The sequence below is a fragment of the Lemur catta genome, chromosome 5, assembly GCF_020740605.2.
Source record: "Lemur catta isolate mLemCat1 chromosome 5, mLemCat1.pri, whole genome shotgun sequence".
NCBI lineage: Eukaryota > Metazoa > Chordata > Mammalia > Primates > Lemuridae > Lemur > Lemur catta.
The window spans coordinates 109,316,144-109,338,223 of NC_059132.1; the positions used below are offsets into that span (position 1 = coordinate 109,316,144).

The window sequence follows — 22,080 nt, forward strand, 5'->3', positions numbered from 1 at the left end:
TGCTTCACAAAAGACGAGGCACGTTGTCGCCCACATCTTTCACCGAAGACTTTGCAACTCTTTCCTGTAAAGTGACGGCTGTGCATTTCCAGGGTAGTTTAGATTCTCAAATCTTCCTCCAGAGCCCTTTATCCTGGCTCTTGATTTGCTCGCTGGGACTTCCTGCTCTGGAGGGAGCGTGAATATTTTCCATTTGATTAAAGTGGCGGGCACCATTCTGAAATAAGTTCCTAGGTTATCAAAAATACGATTTTCCTCCTACACATTGGCTACGTTTTGAAGAGTGGAATCTCTCCCAGGATTCAGGGAAGAGGAAAGCAAGGCCATGGGCCCTTTCCCAGGGATGCACTAAAAGTTTACTGAATGTAATCAAATCATATTATTTATATAATTTTAACTCATGAAATTAGCTTGGCTTTGGTGCTAGGCTCTTTTTACTTTTTAGCACAGTCACCTTATATATTGCAAGAATGATGAAAGAACAATTCTATTTATAATATACCATGTGTTAGCTTAAAATGAGCAAAGATGATTAATTTACACAAAGGTACATCCAAGAAGTTATACAACAAATTATTCATATTATTACTTCCAAAATCCTTGCTGAAGAAAAAAAATTGATGCTGACACTCCTGCCTGACAGCTCTCCAACAACCTGCCTTTACCACGGGAGCTGTCACAAATCGTCCCCAAAGACCATGGAGTCTTGTTGGCTTGAAACTCATTCTGAGATTCCAGAAGGTGGTTTCCCTAATTGCCTCGGGCCTGGTTCAACTAGTTTTAAAGAGTGTGTCCTCCCCAACATTCCAGAGGTAAGACCCCCACACGTAACTGTGAACAGGGTGAGGTTGCCATCTCTGGTTTTTACAGCCTATCACAACAATAGCGAGTCCTGGCTCTAAACTGGTCCAAGTTGCTCCCAAGTGTGTGGCCCAATGTGAATACTTGCTCACTGGGAGCTATTTTTTTTTTTTTAATAGTTGCTGTGTTTCTAGAATAAATGGAAAGGTAGGGGACCTTCTTTTTCCTTAAATGTTGATTTATGCTTGGTTTACCAGCTAGCCAGTTTCCTGTAAATTATTCATCTTAAGGGTGAAAAATATCTTCCCTTCTTCCTCTTTTGGTGTGGCTTTGCAGTCATACTACGGCCCTATACCCAGGGCTTTGGCTTTGACCGTCCTTCAGGTGCAATACAGGTGCTTCTACAATGCCATAAATATAATATATTCCTGGTAAACTATCTGTTTGGCAAAATCATGCATTAAAAAAAACAGGACTCAAAGGGAAAATAGGACAGAAGTTGGGACCAGAGCCCCAAGGAGAACAAAAGCAATCAGCACAGTGAAATCACCACTGATGTTTGCGTTACACATCACAGTCCATCCTTCACAGCCTTGAAACCCAGGAGCTTGGGTTTTCCTTTCTGTGGGTCTTTGGAGGCATTCACTTCTAATACAGAGCAATTTCACCAACATTAAAAGTGTAATCCAAGAATAGCCTTCTTCATCCATCAGTTTCCTTCTCAGCTCCCTCGGATGCACTTGCAGCCTCCCCAGATAGTTTAACACAGTGGCAAGTGTAATGGGTCCTGAAGCCACTAAACTCCTCCACTTCCTGCACTAAAGAGAGACACTTCTGCAGAACTGATACTTTTTCCCTTAAGGTCTTCCTAAGTACACTGTTGTGCCTGTCTCTCTAGCTGTGAATAACCTGGCCCCTTGGTCACTTCCAAACATTAACATGCAAGAGGAAATTTATAAGCCACCAGGACTTCTACAATGAACTGATACCATTTCCCTATTTACCAAACACAAGAGCCACTGTGCATTAAAGAAACACACGCTGCAGTAAACAGGCTGTATCTAACGGTTCTGGCTACATCTAACAGTCTAAACTGCTAAACCACCAGAAGGACCTTGCTGACCCACAGACGGAAGGGGCTCGTGTTCTGCCAGCCACACTGCACTCCGCACGTCCGGGTCTATCGGCAGAGGCTCTCTTTTAAGAGGAACTGATAACCTTTTAGCAGAGGACATTGAAAACACTGTTAGCTCCAAAACTGAGATGCTCCAAGAGGAAGAAGCGGTCCAAAAAAACATCCCTTAATGTCTGTGTCAGTGTTCCCCATTGGAAGGAAATTTATTCTGAAGAAAAAAAAATCATCAAGGTTTTCCTGAAATTGTCTGTCATTGGGGTGGGATGTGATGGGATATCTAGTGGTGCCACCACAAATATTTTTCAAACTATTTGATAGAGGGCCATGAAAAAACAATAAATGCAATGTGAGTTTATAACATTTTATCAGGCATATTTTATGATTTATAGCATTGGTGGCAGGGGTCGGGCAGATGAAGGGAGGGGAAATGAAGCTAACTTGGACAAGGACCAGAGAGTGGGGAGGTCCTTCCCAACCAGATGAAGTCTGAGCAGGAGAATGATCCCTAAGGGAAGTGAGCCTTCCCAGAATCCTGCCCAGGGAAGGAAGGCACTTCAGAGACAGAAGGATCCGAGACTGCTGCTACTCTACGAATGGCAGCTTAGAGCATCACATTGTGTCCAGTACTTGAGCCTCACTCCATGAACACGGTACCCCTCAAAACTGCTGCAGAAATTTGCAGTGATATAGTTACCCCCGATCTCCATAATAATTTCAGTTTGCCTAAATACATCTGTTATTACCCAGGACCTTAAGCAAAAATCAGCTCTATTACCATAATTGAGAAAATTCCAAAGTGCAACGTACATACATGTTTTTGTGTTTGTATCTGTGTACCTACAAGAAAAAAAGAAACTAGGCATCGGAATGCAATTTATTTTTGAAGTTAATCTGGAAAAGCCCTGAAAATCACAAAGTGCCCCAGTTTCCAAGAGTAAACATTTTCAGGCCAGTCAGAAAGTATTTTTTTGCATCTAAAGAAGCAACATGTCCATCACGGGTCATCTGAAACCACTTTCAAATGTGCTTCCTGCAGATTAGATCTAAAGTTGCCAAACTGTAGTCTGAAAAAGTTGCCAAATTGCAGTCTGAAAAATGAAAAATATTTCGAGCAGTCTATGAGAGAAAAAGATTGTGTGTTAACAACTGTCATTGGCGGAGGCTGGATGGTCACATAGACCCAACATATAATCTGATTATAGAAATGGGGGTAAAGTCCTGAAATACATATGTATATTCATGATTCACATATATATGTGTGTATATGATTTATATATTATTCTAAATATCTGTTTTAACCTCTGTGAGTGGCTTTAAGGTAGTTAGCCTAACTAAAATCTATGGGTCATGATGTGTAAAAACTGAAAAGGAAAGCTATAGCATTTCAACTAAATCAATGTTTTAAAAATAGCAAACATTTTATAAATTATAGCACTATGTTCTAAACAACTTGTTAGATATCAAAGAGAGCCTTTAACATGGATAGAGAATGAGAAAAGCTCACAACCACAATTCACCTTAAATAAAATTAGAGTATAAAACTAAATATTTACTTTGTCAACAGGTAAGAAAAAAAATCATATGGTGTATAAGGCATGAGTATAAATATAAAATATCTTTTAAAAAAACAATTTCCCACAGACAAGCTTAAGAAAGACATTAACGATCATATTAACATTTGCGTAGCTATCAGAATTTTCAAAGCATTTTACATCTATTATTTCACTCTGTAAATGCAACTAAGATAGCTTTCTACAAAATAGAAATGCAAAAGGTTGTGTAGGTGGAAAAAAAGGTTAAATATTAGAAGCAGATGGATTTGCTCAACAAGTCAAAATATTTAATTCATTTGTTTGAAACAAAATAGCTTGGATGATATACCTCTGATTGTCTGCCTTCTTGGGCAGAAAAAGGGTAAGAATAATTTCCATGTGTTTGTATCCGTAGTTCACATTAAAGGAAATAAAATCCCAAACTTTATCAGAAGAAAATCTAACATATCCACAAATAGAACTTTCTACCTCTTTCTATAAACAAGCTCCTCATCCTCACTGTCTCCGCATGAGTTCACTTGAAGCCAAGGAGCAAACTGGTTAAGTAAAGGAGCCTGGGCAGTTCTATGCGAACCACCCCGTCTGTTCCTGGCACCCTTCTTCTGTGTGTGACTGAGCTTCAAATCCTTGGCTCTATCTTTGATTCCTCCTTCCACCGGCTCGCCTGCCAAAGCCCACTGATTCTAACTCCTCTGTTCTCTTACACTGAGTCTCCTTTTCCTGGTTCTCTAAACTCCACTCAAGTTCCTGCTCAAATGCCACTAACCCTTTAACAGTTCTTCACCCCTAATCCATTCTAGATACCTCTACCCACTAGTCTGATACTCCCTGCAACTTGACATGACCTCTCACTCCACAGAACCACGTCATTTTGCTCAGACTTTTCTTACGGCCGTTATACTCTGCCTTCCACTCGGGCATTCCTGCCTTTCTCCCCAGGGTAGACAGTGAGCCCTCTGAAGGCAGGGACGATGTTTTCTCATTATTGCATCCTCCGGCCGCTAGCACGGTGCCTTGCAGGCAGATACTCAGTATCTGTTGCACTGTGAAGAAAATCATATTTGTTTTTTATAGAAAGAAGTGTGAAGTCAGGTGAAGTCATGCTTGGCTCAAGTCTTTAAAAAAGAAGTAGGCCTCCAGTTCACTCAAAATACTGTTACTCACTCTCTTAACAAGCAATCAACAGCCAGTAAATTACTCAGTGAGTGAGTGTAATTCAAAGCTATCACATACAGAAGTATGAGTCACACCAGCAGCTGGGTAGCTCTTTCCTGCTCCTCGGGTAGAGAACATTCATCTGAAAAGACTACAGAACAGCCGCAAGAACGAACAAGCTAACCACGGTGTCAGATGTCGCAGCTGGACAAACAGCGCAAAGCTTGGTTTCAAAGCTCTGCAGGTGGCTCATTTATATGATTGACAGAGGCAGGAGAACAGGCTGTAAAGGCCCAGATTCCAAAGCTGCAAAAAGCAGCCAGGCCACGCCAGTGGCGGAGGGGCTCCAGAGCGCATTCGCCGTGAGGGTGGGGAAGGGTGCACGTGCGTGATACAGATGTACGGCTTGTTTTCAATGTTCCCAATAAAAGCAGAAAAGTGCTAAAATGCATTATTACATAACATGCAAAACTTAAGGGAGGTCTATTCATTTTTGGTTTTCTTAGGGAAAATCCTAAGATTATCCACATTCTGAATCATGAATAACTTTTCTTAAAAATTATTTGCATACTCTACATCGAATTTTAAGTGTACAAAGAGGAATGGAGCCTATCTCACTTTTTAAAAAGTGTCTGAAACAGTCCAATTTAAAAAATAATTTGGATTCAGTTAAAATTTTTTTCTGGGGGTTATTATATTTGAGTACTTTGAAATATTAAACAAGTTTTATCACTAGGATAGAATTTCAAAGAAAGTCTTGAGTCCTTTATTCGACTGGAGATATAATACTTACAGAAATGACACACAAAACAGGCAACTTCCTACTTCTAGGTACTGATCCAGTTGTGTTAAGAGAAAAGAACACGGGAAACAAGTGGCTTGTGCAAGGCAAGGCTGGAAGGCAGGAAGGAAGGAGAAAAGAAAGAGAAAAGAAGAGAAAGGAAGAAAGGAAGGGAAGGAGAGCAGAAAAGAAAACAAAGGGAAGAAGGAAGGGAGGAGCCAGGCACAGTGGCACACACACACCTGTAGTCCCTGCTACTCAGGAGCCGGAGTGGGAAGATGCTGGGACCAGGAGTTCAAGGCCAACCTAGACAACACAGCAAGACCCAGTCTCTAAAAAATAAAAATAAATTTTAAAAAGGAAAGGAGGAAACGAAGAAAGAAAGAGAGAAAGAAAAAGAGAGAGAAAGAAGGAAAAGAGGGAAAGGAAGGAAAAAAGGAACGTAAAAGTGACAGGAAGGGAACTGCAGGAAGCAGCGAGGACTCAGAGCAATGGGAGGTTCAGATGACAATTGTGTCTGAGATTTTTGAAGGAAAGGTTGAAGCTTTGCCATCACAGAAGGTACAAGTAGAAGATGATGTGGATAAGACAGTGTGTGACATTTATGTTTTCCAAAAAGCAACAGAGAGTATCAAAGTTAAACAGTAACTGAAAATATTCAAATGTTGACAAGAAGATACTGAAAACAGTAACAATAGCAAAAACAGCTAATACTTAAGTTTCTAACCAACAGGCCTGTAAAAAGTCTTCTGGTCTATTACGTCACTTAATTCTAATGCCAGTCCTGAAAGATTGGTATTGTCAGACGAGTTTTAAGGATTAGGTAACTGATGCTGAGGGAGGGTAAGTAGCTGGTCAAAGGTCTCACATCCTGCAACGGAGCTAAGGCTTGGACTCTGGCGGACTCCCCCGGTCCATCTATCCACTCCCCCTGTCGACACACACTCACCGAGCGGCTACTGCTGAGCTCCTGTGTGTGCTACCGGGAATGCGGAACAGACACAGTGTTGGCTCTCGGGGGAACGTCAACAAACAAACAATACGAACGAAACGGCAGAGAGCGGTGCTAGAGAGTAAAGCGGGGCATGACCACATCGCACAGCCTGGACAGAGAGGCCCAGATGGGAATCAGGGAAGGGAAGGAGCCAGGCCCAGGACAGAGGGGGGAAATGCTCACGGACACTGGACATGAACCCAAGACAGACCACACAACTGCAGGGACCTGGGCCAGAGGCACAGCAGCATCCCAGGCAGGGAAGGGTCACAGCAGGGGGCTGCGGCAGGTTAGGAGTTTGGGCTTCACTTTAAGTGCAGTGGAAGCGCAGGGTGGCTTTAGTGGGCCATGTTTGGGTTTCTAAAAGACCACAGTGGCTTCTGTCAGGGGCAGTAACAGAAATGGAGACTAATAAGGAGACTTTGTAGGATTCCAGGACAACGGATGGTTACATGGACTGAGCAGTGGCAGCAGAGACTGAAGAAATGAACCTCAGAAATGCCCCGGGCTGTATTTCGGTGGTAGGAACTGTTACTCGGCAACAATCACCCTCACTCCTCACTAGGAGTGTTACCAGATAAAATACAGGACACCCAGTTAAATTTGGATTTCAGATACCAAATTTTTTTAAGTACATTCATTCCATGAAATATTTGAGACATAACTTATACTAATTTTTTTCACTGTTTATCTGAAACTCAAATTTAATTAGGTGTCTTGTATTTTTATTTGCTAAATCTGGCAACCCTACAACTAGGCAAGTCTCTACTTTATTGGGAATAAATTGCTCCAAGATTCTTCTGTCACAAACCCTTGAGATGCTCTAACTCTTCTCCGTATTAGAGGTTAGACCTCTCACCACCAGCAGCATGGTGCTATACTTCCACCCCTACTTCCTTTATAAATCCCATTCATCCCTCTCACTTACCAATAAATGTATATGAACGCCCACAGTCTATTGAGTGGCACTGAATTAGACATGGAATTTTACTTAGTGGTCATAAAGAATGCTAGTGAATACACACGTGTACGCATGTATGTGTGTGTACGCGGGTGGGTGTGGGGGGTGTGCACCTGCTGTGTTAGCCTTTTAAAATGAAGATGATGCTAACAGTACATCATCAGGAATACATTTTGAGTGTTTTCTTTAACAGCAGTGAATTAAATTTGCATCCACCTTGATGAAAGCCATTTAGATCCTATAGCAGTAGAACTGGTTATCGAATAACCTGAAAGAGAAAAGCCTCAAGTTCATTCAATAATCAGTGTCTATCAAAAGGTAAGAGCTAGAAATCCTCATTTTAAAATCTTACTATGTGAAAAGAATTTGAAACTTTAGGCCACAGTTTTACCTGAGTGTTCCTTTTGCATACATTCCAGTGTTTCAATTCCCAGTTTCAGTACTGAGAAAAACATTACAGCAAACATAAACCTAGTTCATGACATGAGACATGCAGAGCACTGTTACTGTTTGCTATTGTTCCACAGCAAGATAAGCAGCTTGCTCCAGAATGAAAACCAACACATCAAGGAAGTTTTGCTATTAAAAAATTGTCAGCTGAACTAAACAAAGTATTTAATAGCATAGTTGATTTACATCCCGGTGCCAGCTCATTTTCTCATTGTGGACTGGTAACAAAAAACTGATAGAACGTACCTGTTTGAGGACACTGATGCAGAAGACCCCAGAATTTTATATACCATACCTTCAGTAAGACGGTATAAATGGAGGTACCTCCTCCTTCTGGCCATTTTGCTGATCAAAGAATCTTTTATTTCCTTGAAATCAAGGCATAAATAATCTCTCCATTCTAACACTCTAACTAAACCTCCACATCTATCAAAACCATAGCTGCCCCAACGTTAGAAGGAAGAGGATGTGTGCTTACTCTTCTTGACGTAAGTCATTGACGCTGCGGTCCAGTGAGATCATGTCACTTGCCACCATGTTAAATCCAAACTCTTTAATGCTGGCTTGAACTGCATGTTTGAATTCTGGTCCCAAAACCAATGGCTTGGCATTCTCTCCAGGGCCACCAACCACTCCATGAGGCTCAGGTTCTTTGGGTTCAAAGTTACCAAGGATCCCTGGGCGTAGCACAGGATCACGGTAGGTAAATGTCTGAGGCTTAAAAGTGAGATACTGCCTCTGTATTATGTCTTTCTGGGAGTCTCCTCCAGCATGGTGCTCTTGTTCGTTTTTAGCTTTGTTTTTTCTTCTAATAGACTCTAAGTCCACTTCTACTCCTTCAACATGAGGCCATGGTACCACAGGTTTGAATCTGTCATCCCCGGGAGCTAGTCCATTGCCTCCTCGGTTAGGCATGGGGTTATTGACATCTCTGTCTTCCTATACAAAAGGGAGGGGATATACAATGAGTACATGAAGGTAAACCACCACAGTAGAGTTCATGATACCAATTTTCATGTTTTAAAAAAGGCTGAGGCAACAAAACAGTTTAAAATGTGAAATATGAGCAAGCCATTAATCAGGAATTCCCATTAAAGGATATCTTTCAGGGTAGAAAGGAAATACCAAGAAATAGGCTGTTTCCACATCTTACTATTCCAAAATAAGTGAATGGGTACATTGTTTACTTCTCCCTTTATAAACCTAACTCTATCAAAGACCTATTCATAAAGCATATTGTTAAGGGATGGCGCAATGAGGTTCTAGAATCTTTGATTAAAACAGACACTTAATAGGTCATGTTGTACAGCATGCGGTTTTCCCAGACATCAGGTGTATGATAAATATAACCTTTTGTCAGTGACACGACCATATGGTGGCAGTGGTGTGAGATGGATGTCACCCCTCGCTAGGCTGGCTTAGTGCCCCCATGGCGGAGGAACAAGGTGGGGCATATGTATTCAACAGTCCTGATTCAGAATTTTCTACTTAGAGTTTTTCCGCATTCAGAACTATTGAAAAAAGCCTCTAAGAACTGTAGCCAAGTCAGCTTGGGCTTTTAGACCGCACCCAGCACCCAGTATGCCCCATTCCAGAGGTGGGCAGGTAAAAGCAGACTCTGCATACAAAGAAATTCACAGTAACGGTGCCTCTCTTTTCTGTTTGGACCCTTCCTCACCTACGCACATCTTTCAGTTCTAAATCCTGAGTGCTTTTGCTTCTGAGGTATCATATGTTAAGTTTTTGCTAATCCAGGACCAGTCTTTGCACAAAGCAGTGTTTCTCAACGTTAGCATCACGTCAGCGGTTTTTAAATACTGGTATCTGTGTTCCACCCTCAGGCACTGTGATTTAATTGGTCTGGGCATTTGGGTTTTTAAAAAGCCCCCTGGTGATTTTAATACTCATCTGAGCCTGGGAATCACTAGCTTAAGGGAGAGCTGCTCACTGCAACTAGACAGGGGGTCACAGAGCACGACCGGGGAGGAGCCCAGGTGCACCTGGACACTGCAAAGCAGGCTGACTGGTCTGCCCTCCCTCCGCCCAAGACTGTGATTCCTTAACACGTTAATCATACAGTTAGCACCATCTGACCAAAATTTTTCCATAGCGTTAGAACTACCTTAAAAAGGTTGAAAACTTTGCTCTAAAGAACACAGGAACAGAGAGGTAAGGCTCTAGGTACGATGTTAATGTGTAGGTTGCTGTCTGCTGATAGTTTATTTAGAGGCAAAAATCTCTATAGAAAATTATTTCAGATATGAATTTAGCAGGTAAGGGATGACTAAGGCTGGATTTGGGGGAGTTCAAAAGGAATTTTTAAAAATTATCTATTTGTTCAATCAGGTAACATAAGATACGACACCAGATTCCGAAGCTCCAAGGCGCGTGTAGTGAAGAGCGACCCTTCCCGTTCCCTTCCGCAGAGACGCCCACAGCGGCGGTTTCCTCTGAGCCTTCCCGGAGATGTTACGTGCATGTGTTCAACATACATGTGTATATGTAACACAATTTTGTTGAGGATGAGGCATAGATTTTAATTAATGCATTAAAAAGAGAACCCGTAAGATGTACAACTGGTTCAAAGATAAAGCCAAAGAACAAACACGTAAACATCAAGAACACCCCAAAGAACTTACAAACAGATGCCAAACTAGCTAAGCTGGTCAGCATGCACAGGCCCATAATCAGCTGCGTCCCACCAGACACAACCCCCGTTTCAGTGGACAAGAAGCCTCTGCAGTACTGTCTGTTTTCTACAACTTACAAGATTGTAAAATAGCTCAAGGAGGAAAGGGTAAGGTAACCTGGGAAGTTGAGTCCCAAAAGAAGACCAAGTCATCTTTTGGGATCGTTTCAAAGTTTTCCACAACTTTTCCCCTATAATACAATACTAAATGTGAAATGCAACACAGCCTGACCAGATAAATGCGGTAACTTTCTTCAGGGATGTGCGGAACAGGTCAATAAAACCTCTGGATCAGGCTTCTACCGTCACACACCTAAGGAGCAGGGACTTAGTTTGAGCCTAACCTGTGAGCTCTACTACGAGTCAGAAGTAAAAAGGTAGAAGGCCGTCTTGCCAGAAATCTTATATTCACGAAGGACTGGGGGTTCTTGGGAATTAACTAATCCCAAGACAAGTGTAAGGTAGGCATGAGTCTTTAACAGAGAGATGAGCATTGAGGCTGAAGGGTGACTCTGATCATGGAAGAAGTGTTTGTTTCTTCAATTTGTCTCCTGGATCTTTCCAAAATGCCACTCACTTATGGCAATATTGTAAGTAAATTAGAGAAATCATTATAAAATGCTGTCAGACACCAAACCCAAGTGCTGATGCTGAACCAAGTACAACAACAAGAAAGAGAAAGACATTCTCCCCCACTTCAATTTTTCACGTGACAGCTCCAGTAATTGGTAAATGCAGAGGTAAAAAATGAAAGAAAGGAAATGTCCCTACATACGGAAGAGCAGTTTGAGCCGCCCATCAGATGCCAAAATCCACAGCCACGGCATCCACTCAGGCACTTACTGCTCCACAGGGAAAACCGTGTCTTAGAAGAACATGGAACATGACGGACTAATATAAAAACTGCAAATTTAAATATTTTTCAAATTCACCCACTTCAACAAGAGAAGTTTTAATGGGTTCAAGCTTCATGCTTCTCTTCCTCCAAAAACTGTTTTGATCTTTTCTTTGACTTAATGGCTCTTTGTGTGATCTTAAACTGTCAGTTTCTTTAAGGTTCCATTAGAAATCTACTTGTCATTCCATCCTCGTTCTGGGTTATTTTGTTTTCTTCCAAGCTTGGTGACAAGTTTCATACTGACCACTCCTACATCCACTTCCCCAGCATACACCACCCCTCTGATCGCCAACCTCACAGTCAGCTGCTTGCTGAACATCGCTATGCGTAGCCCTCTAGCACCTAAACCTAACATACCCCAAACTGAACCTGCCATTCGCCTCACATCACAAACCCGTTTCACTTACTGTCTTCCTTTCTTCAGGGACTGGAAACACCATTCATTCAACTAAGTCCAAAACCCACAATTCACCCTCAAATCCTTGTTCTCTTTTATCTGCCTTCCTGACATCCAATCAATCACGAATCCCTGTTAATTCCATCACCTGTGTAGCCCCTGAGTCTGCCCCTGAGTCTGGCCACTTCTCATATCCTCACTGCCACTGTCACCTCTAAGCAGCACTACTGCAACTGTAACAATTGTGAACACTGTATTCTCAGTGCTTCACAGATATTAACTTTTTAATCCCATGAATTAGATACTCTGATTACCATCACTATTTTATAGACCGAAATCCTAACAGAGAAGTTGCCCAAGATCAGAATCAATACCTGGTACACAAAATTTCAGTCCCAACAGTCTGGCTCAAGAGTCCATACCCTTAGCCTCTACAACTTAGTGTTTCTCATCCTAATGCATGAACACCCCACGCAACAGCCACAGGGACTTTTCTAACACTCAAATATGAACATGTTACCTTCCCTGCGCACAACGTGCCACCAGGCCCCCTGCCCTCAGGAGAGTTTACACTCTTTGATAGGGTAGACGGGGCTTTTCAGGCTCCAGCCTGAACATTTACGTAACATCTCCGTCACCACCCGTGAGAGCAGGGCTCAGCTAACTTTTTTGGTGAAGGGTCAAGTACTAAGCATTTTTGGCTTCACAGACCACGGGTCTCTGTGCAATTATTCAAGTCTGCCTTTGTAGTGTGAGAGCAGCCGTCAGACACTACATAAATGAATGGGCATAGAAGTGTTCCAGTGAATCTTTACTTACAAAGACAGGTGTGGGCTGGATCCTGTCCCCCGATCTCTGCACTAGACTCAACTCTGTGAAAGTACAGAGGCTTTGTCTGTCGTACACACCACTGCATCCCCGGTGCTTATCCTGGCACATAATTCTCAATAAATATTTACTGAACAAAATGAATGAAACCTGAAATTTCTGTTTTAGTAGTGAGAGAGATGCTGAGAAGAAAAGGGAAAGATAGAGAATGGAGGATATGAAATGGGAGAGGGGAGCTCGGATCAGACAGACCCTACTGGCAACACTTACTGAAATCCACCAGTGATACCTCTGTATTCTCTGTGCAGTATTACACTCTTAATAGTGCTATATGAGGCCAGAAAAATTGAACTTGCTCCTTCTCAAAATATGCATGTCATTAATCTGGAGGCAAAACCAAATATGAGAACTGTCTAACTCCAAGTCGATTAAGAATAATCCTGTCAAATCTTAATACCGCATGACTCAAAGAATGGCTAAAAGCAGAGTCTTACTTCACTCCCCTGAGATCCCTCTACACACTCCTTCTTCCTGAGAGTGAATGAGAATCAGCAGATGCTTTTGTGACTCACTGGTACTATGATCCCTTCATAACCACCAGCTGTTTTACTGTACAGCCAAAATCAATGAGTCGCTGTTGACTAGAAATGGAAAAGAGGACCAGTAGATAATTTTCCAAGATCAGTGTGTTCATAAAGATAGAAATGGACTGAAAAATATAATCACTATCACCAGATAGCAATATGGATTACCATAAATAAAGTCATACTAGTCACTATCCACCTTATAATTGACAAAGCCCCCTGACTCCTGACCCCCAAACTCTACTATGTGTGATACTTCCAAGATAGTCATACCTTGGTAGAAATTACATAAATCCAAAGGGATTTAAAAAATGGTCATTAGAGCAAATGGCAGTAATATGGGCTTGTTTGGATTTGAAATCATTGGTGGACCATGGAAAACTAAAGTCTTAATGATGAGCTTATGCCGTCACATGATCTCTTGAGAAATTACGACTTAGCTGTAGGAAATGGGCACTGCTGAACAACATGCACACTATGGTTATCATTCGTCCTGAGCCACAGAATTTAAAAGTATAACAGGCCAAATTTCATTCTGAATTTAAAAACTCTCAATCAAAAACACCTTTAATTAGAAAAATCCCATCAGCATCCTTTCTCTGGAGGCACTTACTCACTTAGAAGGAGCAGAAGAAACAGGCTCAGAGAGCAGGCAGGTGTGGTAAAAATAAACAGGCTGCAGTTCAGAGGCAATCAGGCATGCTCGTAGGCTGCGCTCCAAGACTCCTAGCAACCCGTGGCAGGATGGGGGTGGGATGGTGGGGCCCTCCAGCCTCAGTGCCTCGTTTCCCTCTGCTTAGCTACTGCTGGAACCCAAGCTAGTCCATCTGACGTTGGGGCTGACTGAAGGGCGTTGAATCTTGCTCCTTTCAGAGCACTGAGAGCTGACTGCACTGGGAGTTGGGGCCCTGCTGGGTGTGGGGAGGGACAGGGGCCAAGGAATTTGTCTGACAGAGACTTCACCAGTCCTTGAATATCCAAGATGTCATCCCTTACAGGAAAGGACCCTATTCCAAGTATATTTTAACACCCCTAAACTACGAAGAGATTTAAGGCCACTTTCCAAGGGCAATGCCTCTGTTAGCAACTAGGGCAGACCTGAAAATGCAGAACGTGTGCTTTTAGGTAACTTTATATAAACACAAAATTTCTATACAAGCTCCGGGTATGGTTTAATAAGATAAAGTATGACATTCTGAGAATAATTATCTGCTCAAAGAAACAGACTCGCTCAGGAGGGATTCCTTTCCTTTCTGACTTTTTTAAGTACCGAGCCAGGATATAAATCAAAGGTAACAGAATGGAGAAAAGAGCAGGATCAACATCACGTGACTGCTTCACCAACAGAAATCCAGGTCAGCAACTCTAAGGCTGCATGTTAGACTTTAGCAGGGTAGCCAGGCTGAGTAGGGTACAGTAAACTGTTATCATTCAACCCAAACTTACCCTGGAGACGGGAACATCAGACTCTTGACTATGGAGAGCTGCCTATTATATAGTAGCTAATGGTTATTTCTTTTATTTTTCTCTCAAGACTTCTGATACACTACGGCAACCACAGTTATAAGTTTGTAAGTTAGTGCTACACTTTTAATTACCTACTGGAAAGATTTTATCAGGTTTATAAGGGGGTATTTTGAATTAAATGCTAACCCCCCCTTAACCAAATAAGCAAATAAAATGCAGTATATAATATAGATCTGTCCTGCACTATAGTGAATAGTACTGAAATTAATAGGTGTCTTCCTAAAAAGTTGGCTATATCACATTTTTGAACATTTAGTCATCTGAATAAAAGGAAGATTGCCATTACGTAAGAACCTCCCAATAAATCTCAGTTGTGCAACTAGTTAATCAGTCTTTGGATTTTCATACATACCATTTGGTATTCTTAAAAGAGATGCCCATCTGCATCGGCACACAATTTTCTGAAGATCTCTGTGCATCCTGTACAATAATCATGGTCAACTATAGAATATCTAGATACAGCAAGTTTTAAGTCTTGAGCTCTTTTCCCCAGTTTTAACAAAATTTCTTCCCCATCATTAGGATAAGATAATTTTGTGATTTGCCAGATTTAATGCCAAACTAAGTGTACTGAATATACTATATGCTCAGTAGAAAGATATCAACAATTGTTTTGACGATCAATTATTCTGAGTTATTGACAATAACCTCAGGAAGGTTATCTAAAACCATCCCCATTTTCTGATGCCTGGTCCAAGCATCCGTTCCAGTCTGCCCCCTTTGGAGGCTGTGAATTCCCTCTTTAAGCAGAAGACAAAGGCAGGTACAGTCATCCCAGCTGTTTCTCATAATCCACGCAAGGCTTCTTCCTCCAGGTAAACGGTAAGACCTGGATGCTCATCGTGGAAAACTTTTATCCCTTCTGAGCATGTAAAATCATCTAGGAAACCAAACAAGGGTTGAACAAGTTTCTTCCTACCAAGCTAACACTTCAATTTAGGATATAAAAAAGTATTGACACATCAGTCCCATATGTTCTCTCTTTGGATAATAATTATCCACTGATCGTATCCCCAGTTTTAAATTAGCCAGTGCCTAATTTCCATGGCCATCTCTATTTCAAGTAGATACTTTAGTAAGCTTTTAAAATTTAATCCCACACATATCCTTGGACACTGCAAGTAAGTACACTTGTGTGTGTGTGTGTGTGTGTGTGTGTGTGTGTGTGTGTATAGGCATCTCCTCATTCAGGCTTTAGGAAAATCACTCTTCAACTGACCAGAAATATTAACTTCATTTTACCAGAACCCCATCTTAATGGACAAGTATGAATTTCTTTATAGGATATACATTTATTTAAAGTGCTTCAGAGATAAGAGGTTATGTTATTAATAAAAAGAAAAATTTCAGAAATATAAAAATATTCTAAGTTTGATCTTTTGGAACTCTAGATTATTCCAGTGATTAGGTATAGTTTAGAAGTGGTTTTGGCAGTGATATTAGTAAACATAGGTAATAAATCCACTATATGTACTCAGAAGCATATAGTATAATTTTGAACAAAATTTAGTTCATCCAAAATAGGTGATCAATTAAAATTATCCTAAAATTTACTTTTAAAAAACCATGTCAATGCATTGCATATTTTAAGGGTATCAGGGTAAACTGCAAATTTCTTAGTAATAAAAACTTTCAACTGTCAACATATAAATTAAAACTGGAAAAAGAAATTTCACGCAAAAATCTTTCTTTGTATTAATGCTATTATGTCTAACATGAAACACTATTATTTCTAAATGTGAAATTACCATTAAGCACACAATAGTTCAAACCAACAACTTTAAACTCAGGAATCAGCTCCTGGAAACCGTCCCCTCCCTCTTCCCACAGTGCTGTGAATATTTCTAACATTGCTCTTTCTGCACTGCCTTGCATGTTTCTCCCCAGACTCAGGGCTCTTTGAGGACAGACAGTGTATCTTATTTATCTGTGTGTCCCAAGCACCTAGCAGACAGTGGGTACTCAGTGCACGTTTGTTCTTGGACCAAGTAAACAGAAAACATCTAGCTGTGGGTCATCTACTATTATCCTGCTGGAATATAAATTGACTTTAGACCTATTATCTTATGCTACTGCTTGGCTTGGTTTAAGATAGCATTTTGGGAATCCAAATGACATAACTGAAAACATTACTTTCCCTACAAATCTAAAATTTGAATAATCCTTTTTTTAGTTTCTTCTCTTTTTCAGATTTGGATAAATCGTGTCTGCAAGTAAAATTTGGTACTTCATGGAAAATGAGTACCTTATTTAAACATGAGAAAGTAAGTCCGCTGATGTTGGTCTTAGCTCTCTAGGCCGATTTATCTTGCAAACAGATTCCTGCTAAATCAGGTCAGAAAAATATTAGGTAATACTCAAGGGGGAATAAATTAAAAGAAGAAACGGGAAATTAAAGGACCAAAATACAGGTTAATTTTTACAATAGGGAAATAACAAACAACAAATTGATTATCCTTTTATAAAAAAAAAACTTTTATTCATAAGACTATTTAATTGGCCCAGATCACAGTTATTATTATAAGACAACTAATCAAGAAGTCTACGGAACACATAAAATTGAAAAATATTTCTAAAAATCTAAATAAGTTCTTTTAGAGACCTTATAAAAATTCATGCTTTAGCTCATGAACTGAATCATAAATATACACTACAGTCTTAAAAAATATTTCTTATTGTGACTATTTAACTCCTTAGTTGATTTGAACTGAACTTTAAGAGTCAAACATGAGTATTAAACAAATGATCAGTACATTGTTTTGTGGTATATTTCAAAAGGTGATAAAGCTGTATTTGTCAAAGTTTATGCCATCATTCTGTCGGTAAGAGCACATACGTCAACACAGGGCTAAAAATACCAGGCATACCAATGCCATTTAAAAGCCCCATCTCCCACAGGTAGTAAAAGGCCAATTATAATACTTCTTAGAAATCATAAGAGACTATAGTGGGTAGATTTTTAACTCTCCATGTTTGGGAGCTAAGCAATTCCTGAATTTTAAAAAGAAAGCTCCTAAATAGCATTTTTATTCTAAAAATAATATATAATAAGTTAGTTTAATTGTCAATCTTTTACAATAAATATCTTGACTGTATTATTCCTACAAAATGACCTAAAAGTAAGAAAGCTATCAGGAAAGAGGGGGAAAAAAATGAAAGCACAGTAATGAGAGAAAGATTGTAAAATAAAATCTGTGAAGATTTTTAAACACATGAATATTTATGTATGCATATATATATTATGTATGCAATGGAGAAAGGAAATATACTTTAAAAACCAAATGATTTAGTAGGATAAGAAATTAACCCTGTTGAACACACCCTTCAAAAGAACAATCTCACCATTTCATCAGGTGGGGAAAGAGGAGCTACTTAAAGGCTGAACTGATTGGAAATGAGGTCACATCTGCTCTTCTCCTGCCCACTCACATAATGTTTTGGAACTTTCAGCTTGTGCCAATCAACCCTACTTTCTTACCGAGAAGTGCTAAGAATCTCTTTTTTCTTCTCTTTTCTAGATCATCTTTAAAATACTTTTAAAAAGCACTCCCAATATCAACCCCTGGGACCACACTCGCAAGACTTTTTTTTAATCCAGGTTATTTAGTCCTATCCTTTTGATTCCTGTTTCCAGTATCACAGCACTAGCCAAAGCCAAGCAGAGGGTTTAATTCTTAATCCTCCTCCACATCTGGCACACCCAGTGAAACCACATGATTTCCAAATCTTCCTGAAAAACTGATAGGAAATTATGTCACCAACAGAATCATCAATAATTCTTATGACATTAAGGAAAACTTTGTACCGAGTGAGTGCAGAATGAGGTCAAATGTGGCATTTGTGTCAGGAGAAAATGTAATACCCTTTCGAAAGCCAAAAAAGCAATGTCCTATTATCCCTCTAGGGGGGAATCCGGGAATGAATACAGCTCTCCCACATGAAGTGTCACTACTTTCTGCAGCTGGAAATGCATAAAACAGCTTTTCCTCTCCTGCTTCCTTGCTTTGCCCTAGAGCGTGGCTTTCTAACAGCTCATAAAAAAAGTACTGCAATGTGCGGCTTTACAATATATACACTTTGACCGGTATATGATAACCTTCTCTTGCAAATCTGATAAAAAAAAAAAAATCACTCCAAGAAAGAAAATACTTCAAAGTTGTCATGGCAGATATGTCATTTTGGAGCACAGAAGAACATTTTACTACCATGTCAGGACTAGAAACCCATTTCAGGAGGGTGTGACAAGCTAACATAATTATGTGAGACAGAAAAATAGATTCAGAGTAGATCAAGGTTATTTCTGTAATAAACTTTGTGACATTTTACGTTTCAACTATCAGCAGGCATGATCTCAAGAGGGAATGCTTCTCCAGTGATCCTCCAGTTTATCAGGAGTGTTATCTGGCATTCAGGTTAGTATTTATAGGCATCATTAAAAGATAAAAGAGCTATCCTTTTAGTTATCTAAATATTTATTACAGGCCTACTCTATGCCAGGCCTTACCTGCAAGGGAGTCTCAGCCTGGGGGAAGGGAATCCATGATGAAAACAGGAGGGGCTCCAGGACACAGGGCGGTGACTGGGGGTAAGGAGGCGGGGAGGGGGAGTGGGCGTGGCTCCCCTCTAGGCTGAGGCAAAGGCGCAAAGCATAAGGGCATGGAGGGTACAGGGAGTGCAGGGACAGCTGGAGAGGGGTAGGACATGGGACTTGAGATACTGGAAGTTCCGCAGGGGGCCTCTTCAGAACTGCCAAGAGGTTCCTTCAGACTTTATCCTCTTAGAAATGGAAGCCATGAGAGGGAAGCTTGCCAGAGCAAAGCTGAATTTTGGAATGAGCTCTGATGAAGCAAATGAATGGGAAGAGAAGCCAAGATGTTTCCAGAAAGATAGAAAAAATTTAAAAATAAAATACTAGAGAAGGCAACATAGGGAGAATTTCAAGAAGGGAGCGGTCAACAGGGCTAAACACTGCAGTTACGATGTTGAATGAACAGTTACAGAGCCTGAAGGTGTGGGCTGGAGACGCATGTTGGTGGCGGCTGTGCAGCATCACCGGCTCCTGATGCACCACGGTGGCCTGGGCCCAGGAGCACGGACCCAGAGAGGCCTCAGTTTCCTCCTCCCCAGCCACAGGTGGAAGTACCATACTATTTTCTCTCATCTAGAAGACAAGAGGCATTTCTGTGATCCTCTTGTCTGGCCTAGATATTCCTTTGGATGCCTAAGTGATGGATTAACAAGTAGGTATTGAGTACCTGCTACATACCAGGTTATAGGGATACAAAGATAAGCAAATACATTCCTGCTCTTGCGGAGCTTTCTGCCCAGTGGGGGAGACAGAAAATCAAATAATCACATCAATATGGTGCTGTAGGAGCCTTTAGGGATGGTTGATCCAATCTAGGAAGTTAGGACAGGCTTCCTTGAGAATGAGCACACCACTGAGCGGAGATCCAAAAGATGAGAAGTCAATTAGGTGAAGAGAGGAGGGCAGAGTATCCCAGGTAGGGAACATGCTGTGCAAAGTCCCTGTAGCAGCGAGGCCCATGGCAAGAAGGACTAACTGGGGCCGGAGCACAGAGTGAGGGGCCCGGGGCCAGGTGAGGCTAAAGATAGCAGGAGCCTGACCAAGGGGAGACTGGTGGCTATGGCAACGACTTCAGCCTTACTCTGAGAGCAGTGAAAAGCGAGTTAATAGTTTCAATGCACCTTGGAAGGGACAGGAGCACTTTGAAAAGAGTCCTCTGGCTGAGGCATAAGAGAACAGACTAGAAGGAGGCCAGGGTGGATGAGGATAGATCAAGGAACAGGTGGTAGTAAACCCTAAAGCTGGGCAGATTCGAGGCGTAAGTAGTGTCTCTGTGTTGCTGTAAAGGAACACCTGAGGCTGGGTAAGAGGATTATTTGCCTCACGATTCCGCAAGCTGTAGGAGAGGCATGGTGCCAGCATCTGCTCCTGGCAAGGGCCTCAGGCTGCTTCCACCCACTGCAGGAGGTGAACGGGCGCCAGTGGGTACGGAGGTCACATGGTGGGACAGGAAGCAAGAGAGCAAGAGGGGAGATGCCAGACTTTTTAACAGCTCTCACAGGAAGAGCGAGAACTCACTCATTACAGTGAGACAGGACCAATCGGTCCAGAAGGAGACGGCCCCCACGACCCGAACACCCTCTATTAGGCTCCACCTCCAACACGGGGGCACGAGGGGGTGGGGGGGTGTCAAATTTCAACATGAGGTTGGGAGGAGTCAAACATTCAAACTATAGTAATTAGGAAGTAAAATGAACAAATCTGATAATGGATTGGATATGTGTGGCGAAGAAGAGAGAGGTATAAAGGATGAGTTTAAGATTTCTATCTTATGCAAGTAGATGCTATTCGCTGAGAGAGGAAACACGGAAATAGACCAGAATTAAAGATGATGAGCTCCTTTTTAGATATGCTGAGTTAGAAGTGCTTCTGAAACATTCAAGAGGAGATGGAAATAGAATTTATAGCTCAGCGAAGAGGTCTAGAGAATATAATTTGGCAGACATCTTTATGTAGATAATAACTGACACAAAAACCTGGATAAAACAAATGATGGAGAGATTATAAAGTGAGAAAAGGAGAGGGCCATGGATCCCGCCGTGAGGATCCAACCCTTAAAAGACTGATGGAAGAGGGTGAGCTAGGGGACCAAAGAGCTAGAGGACAATCCCAGTATGTAGGCAGAAAACCCCAAACCAAGACTGTGTTCAAGACAGAGGGCACAGCCAACAGTGTTAAACGCTGTGTAGAAGCCAAGCAAGGTGAGGATTGCTTTGGTAACGTGAAGCTGACGTTGACCAATAACTCGGTGAGAGCTTTCTTGGCAGTGTAATGGTGTCAAGACCCCAGCTGGAGTGGGTGGAAGTGTGGAGCTGGGGTGTGTAGAAACAGCACAAGCAAGAACAGACATTCATGAAAAATTTGCCTGTTAAGGGAAGAACAGAGATGAAGAGGTAGCTGGAAGAAACAGGAGGGGCAGTAAGAGATTTTGGTTTGTTTTGTTTTCAATGGGAAAGTCTTGAGCACTTTTAACAGCAAAGGCAAGGGTGAGATACATGAGAGAAGGGGCCAAGAGTAGAAAGTTTCTGAGAACGTAGAAGGGGTGGAGCCAAAGCTGTGCTGGGTCCGCAGGGCCTGGTCAGGGGGACAGTCCTTCTGCTGCAACACAAGGATGGGATTGGAGCAGACACCAGCATTTTTCTTTCCCAAACCCTCACCACTGCTGTCTGAATCACTCCAACAGCCGCCTCTGTTCAATCTAGTCTGCATACTGCACTCAGACCTGCCTGTTAAACACTA

The 22,080-nt window shown here is 41.5% G+C and overlaps 1 protein-coding gene across 6 annotated transcripts in view; it reads right to left on the bottom strand.

Annotated features, from left to right (window-relative positions):
* Positions 1–22,080, bottom strand: part of GALNT7 (polypeptide N-acetylgalactosaminyltransferase 7) — a 122,391-nt gene that overhangs the window by 44,790 nt on the left and 55,521 nt on the right. For 3 of the 6 annotated variants that reach the window (XM_045552496.1, XM_045552495.1, XM_045552498.1), the window contains one exon: positions 8,309–8,769. In XM_045552496.1, the coding sequence (XP_045408452.1) occupies positions 8,309–8,769 (461 nt within the window). Of the gene's footprint in view, positions 1–8,308; positions 8,770–10,195; positions 10,344–22,080 lie in introns of those variants that run through there. The other 3 variants (XM_045552494.1, XM_045552493.1, XM_045552497.1) reach the window with 3 other exon arrangements.